Raw genomic sequence first — 5,000 nt, forward strand, 5'->3', positions numbered from 1 at the left:
CACCTCTGCTCTCTGCTCTCTACATGCAGGTTGGAGACCCACAGGAAGTGAATGGCATCGTCGGTGTGTTCTGTCAATCAAAGCGAGAGCCTCTGCTCATTGGCTCCACCAAGTCCAACATGGGCCATCCCGAACCGGCCTCTGGTCTGGCCGCCCTGGCTAAGGTGAGAGTGACAGCCCTCCTCTGATTGGCTGCTCTGAGGATTCCTATTTTTTCTTTTAGAGGGATGCAAACAACAACAGTTTCTGTCACAGTCATATGAGTGACCTGCACTGAGCAGGGTTCCGTGGTTGTTTCCTCTAGTCATGCTGGACTGTGGCTGACACAACACATAGATGATATACTTATGTGAGAAATGTATTACAGTGATTTGACCTGCAGGATACATCTGCCATTTATAGGGATTATTATGAGCTATTTAATAAGATTGTGCTCTGTATCTCATCTGTTTGTGCTGTATTGGTTGCAGGTGGTGCTTTCTTTGGAGCATGGACTCTGGGCTCCAAACCTGCACTTTAACTCTCCTAACCCCGACATCCCAGCCCTCAGCGATGGTCGGGTTCAAGTCGTCGACCGGCCTATCCCCGTCCGTGGCGGCATCGTAGGCATCAACTCCTTTGGATTTGGAGGTTCAAATGTTCACGTGATCCTTCGTCCAGCTGAGAAACCAGCCGCCGCCGCGACTGCACCGCCCAGGACGATCCCCAGGCTGCTGCAGGCCTGTGGCCGTACAGAGGCCGCGGTGATGGCCATGCTCCAAAAGGGGGTGGAACACACTGCAGATGACAGCTTCCTGTCTCTGCTGAATGAGGTATCAGGAGTTCCTACTGCTAGCATGCCCTACCGAGGCTACACTGTGATTGGCTCTCAGAGCGACACCACGGAGGTGCAGCAGGGGCAGGCCGCTGCCCGGCCGCTCTGGTACGTCTGTTCAGGTGAGTCATCAAACAAGTGGGGTTTTTATTATCTATAGATCAACACGTCAGAGGGTTTTACAAGGACTTTTTTCCCAATGGACACAGTTTGTGGATTATCCAGAGTATCTGGACACAGTTTGTGGATTATCCAGAGTATATCAGGACACAGTTTGTGGATTATCCAGAGTATCAAGACACACTTTGTGGATTATCCAGAGTATATCAGGACACAGTTTGTGGATTATCCAGAATATCTGGACACAGTTTGTGGATTATCCAGAGTATATCAGGACACAGTTTGTGGATTATCCAGAATATCTGGACACAGTTTGTGGATTATCCAGAGTATATCAGGACACAGTTTGTGGATCATCCAGAATATATCTGGACACAGTTTGTGGATTATCCAGAGTATATCAGGACACAGTTTGTGGATCATCCAGAATATATCTGGACACAGTTTGTGGATTATCCAGAGTATCTGGACACAGTTTGTGGATTATCCAGAGTATATCAGGACACAGTTTGTGGATCATCCAGAATATATCTGGACACAGTTTGTGGATTATCCAGAGTATATCAGGACACAGTTTGTGGATCATCCAGAATATATCTGGACACAGTTTGTGGAAAGAGGTGTTGCTGTTGATGTTTTTTTTGTAATTGTTTGATACTGTGAGTAACACAGTCGATATTCCATTCCTCTGTTGTACTGAGGGAAAACCAGAAATCACACAGACAATATCTGTAAACCTGGACCAATAAAACCCAAATGATCTGCATGGAGAGAAACCGACCCATTAAACGTTTCTGTAGAACTGAGTAGCATTTAACAACTATTGTATGTGTGCTTTGGATTACTGTAATTTGTCTACTATTTAAAGGGACTGTTGGTAACTTCTTACACATATAAATCAATCCGGGTCGGTGTCCCATGTGCGCTCGCGTGTTTCTCCGCTGTTCAGACTCAGACTCCAACACAAACTACAGTGAAGCACCAACACCTCTTGGTTGTATCTAGTGAAGCCCGTCTGTTAAACAGTGTTGGCCGCGGTCGGAGGACGCGGGGGAGACCATAGCTTTGGTCTCCAGGACCGGAGTCTCTGCTGTACTCTGCTCCTCTGCCTGCCTTCACTCACACACCGCACTCATTCTCTCTCTCTCTCTCTCTCCACCTCTCACGTCCATGCGCGCACACTCCACACTGCAGAAGAGTTAGTTTATCTCTGAGAATATCTAGTGAATGTTCAGTGGACGTTTGTGTAGAAATAACTGCTGCAGCTCCTCCAGACCAACAGAGGTTTCCCGTGTCTTGTGAAGTGACGGGGCTCCGCAGAGAGAAACGTTATCGTCTCTGACCAAAACTCCGGCGTCTCCCCTGTTCCCTCCGGCCGCGGTCGGGAGGCTGAGGCAGGAAAAGCCAACACTAGGATCAGCACTGATTCATGGAGAGACCTTTGTCTGGTCAGCTAACATTACTGCCAAGCAGCTGAAATATAGAGTGATATTGTGCTTTTAGCTGACGTGTGTCTCCTCGCTGTGTTGAGCGATGCTCCTTCATGTCTATGTAGAGCGAGCACAAGCACGAGCAACAGGATACTGACTTTAGTTGACTTAACGGCCACAGGTGTCGCTGTTAACAAGACATTTCTGATTCTTACAAACAGTCCCTTTAACATTGATATGAATTACTATTAATGATGTGATATTTCCTGATGAAAGAATAATAACTCTTGAGCTCTGGAATGGGACTGTTGATGACGGATGGCTCTGTTCAGTGAGGTGTGTGTGACTGTGTGTTGTATCGACAGGTATGGGAACCCAGTGGGGCGGTATGGGCCGCAGTCTCATGCAGCTGCCAGACTTCAGAGAGTCCATCCTGCGGTCAGACGCAGCCCTGAAGGACACCGGCCTGGTTGTGTCTCGCCTACTCATGGACGCAGACGAAGCCACTTTTGAGGACACCGTTCACGCCTTTGTTGGCCTCGCCGCCATACAGGTAGAGTAGAGACGCCATGTTTGATGGGGGAACCCTGACAAATCGGTGTCATTGTGACATGGACTACAGGGCGGGACTTTTCTGTGCTGAAGTAAACTATGTTGACTTGTTCTTCAATGTAGTTTACCAAGTTACAGATTTGGAATCTAAAAACCTCCACATGTCCCCCTGAGTTGACAGATATCCCTTCTCATCTCAGAGATGATGTATCTCAAGGGCTTTATCCTGATTTCAAGTGCCTTAAACCTGCATTATTTGTACCAGCCAGAAGGGGGCGACTCCTCTGGTTGTATAGAAGTTAGGGATGCTCATTTTGAAAAATGTTCTTAACCGATAACCGACCTTCGTTAACCGATTATTAACCTTTAACCGACAAGATTTGTGCCTCGTGCCAGCTGCAATGTAGGAGCACAACAGACAACTGAGTCTCCAGTTCACCGTCCGGGAGCGTTAACTTAGCTTTTTTTTTTTTTTTTTAAAGTTATTTTTTGGGGTGATTTTTAAGCATTTTATTGATAGGACAGTGGATAGAGTGTTGGAAAGGGGGAGAGAGAGAAATGACATGCGGAAAGGACCACAGGCCGGATTCGAGCCCGGGTCCACCGCTGCTAGGACTGAGCCTTGGCATTACATGGGCGCTCGCTCTACCGACTGAGCTAACCAGCCGCCCGCCACTCAGCTTTTGAGTTAACTATTAACATTTCTTTTAACCGTTTTAACCGATGGCGTTAATCTGTTAAAATGCTTAATGTCCGTTAACGGTTAAACGGTTGAACATCCCTATCACATACACATACAGTATGGTTGTATAGGACAGAGACTCACTGATCTAGAGAGATGAGAAGGTGCTCAATGCCATTAGATGCTCAGTGTGTGTGTGCTGTTGTACGACTTCCGTATAGTTAGTGTGTCTGGAATTTGCCACTTCTAATTTTGATAGCCAAATTTGCATCCATCTTATTTATATTCTTTTCCTTTCCTCTGTCTTATTATCTATAAGTTGATGTCCTCACACAGGGATCTTTAGAGGTGCTGTGTGTGTGCATTGTTGTATAAGCTGTGAGATGAGCGTGTCCTGGCCCAGATAGTTTCACACAAACAACATAACATGAAATCAGATTAAACAGAAATGCAATTAGAAAATCCTAAATAATACAAATCATATTAAAGACTGCATCATAGCAACAACCTAAGTGGCACATTAAAACAGAGCTGTATAAAACCTAATTAATCATTTAACACATGCAAATTGCAAAATACCCTAAAACATTGGCAACCAGAAGATTTGAATTCATGGCCTTATTGTAGTCCTGGCAGTAAGCCCATGTGTGTGTTGTGTGTCATTCCAGATCGCTGAGATCGACCTGCTGACTAAGCTGGGTCTGCAGCCTGATGGCATCGTAGGCCACTCGGTGGGAGAGCTGGCCTGTGGCTACGCTGACGGCTCCCTCAGCCACACCGAGGCCATCCTGGCTGCCTACTGGAGAGGCCGCTGCATCAAGGAGGCCAACCTTCCTCCAGGAGCCATGGCTGCAATCGGTAAGAGACTCAACAGCTGTTCTCATGGAACATGCACACTGTCTGGTTTGGAAGGAAAAAAGTACGTCAACAGTCTGTCATCTAGACAAGATGCTACGAACCATTTGGAAGAACCAGTCTGGATTTCAAAATTCATTTCTTACAGCTACTACGAGGAACTTTCATTTTGTGTTGATTCTGGCGGTCCCCTGTGGACAAACGCTGTAGTGTTTCCGAGCACCAGAGTCCCTTTAGAAAACCTCTCATTTCACTGCAGCAGGGCCTGACAGTCTGCCCCGCTCAGTCCTGGTTCTGGTTCTGCCGTGCCTCCCTTCCGTCCAGCAGGTGAAGCTCTGCTCCTGGCCGGAGGAGGAGCAGCTGCTGCCGGGCGCGGAGCTCTCCACCTCCCACTGGAGCTGCCTGTTCAAGCTTTTAAACAACAGAAGGACCGTGTCTAGGATATAGTGACATCACTGAAGGTTATATGGGCCTGGCTGACGTTATTGGTTGAGCTCATTACTTTCCATCTGTGTGATGCATCTGATTAGATTAGATGAAGTTATGA

The 5,000-nt window shown here is 47.0% G+C and overlaps 1 protein-coding gene across 1 annotated transcript in view; it reads left to right on the forward strand.

The window, feature by feature from the left end:
- Positions 1-5,000, forward strand: part of fasn (fatty acid synthase) — a 56,205-nt gene that overhangs the window by 22,064 nt on the left and 29,141 nt on the right. Inside the window, exons 8-11 of the mRNA XM_037754792.1 lie at positions 30-164; positions 471-936; positions 2,730-2,917; positions 4,267-4,456. Coding sequence (XP_037610720.1) covers positions 30-164; positions 471-936; positions 2,730-2,917; positions 4,267-4,456 — 979 coding nt within the window. The remainder of the gene's footprint in view (positions 1-29; positions 165-470; positions 937-2,729; positions 2,918-4,266; positions 4,457-5,000) is intronic.

Source organism: Sebastes umbrosus, chromosome 20, assembly GCF_015220745.1.
Source record: "Sebastes umbrosus isolate fSebUmb1 chromosome 20, fSebUmb1.pri, whole genome shotgun sequence".
NCBI lineage: Eukaryota > Metazoa > Chordata > Actinopteri > Perciformes > Sebastidae > Sebastes > Sebastes umbrosus.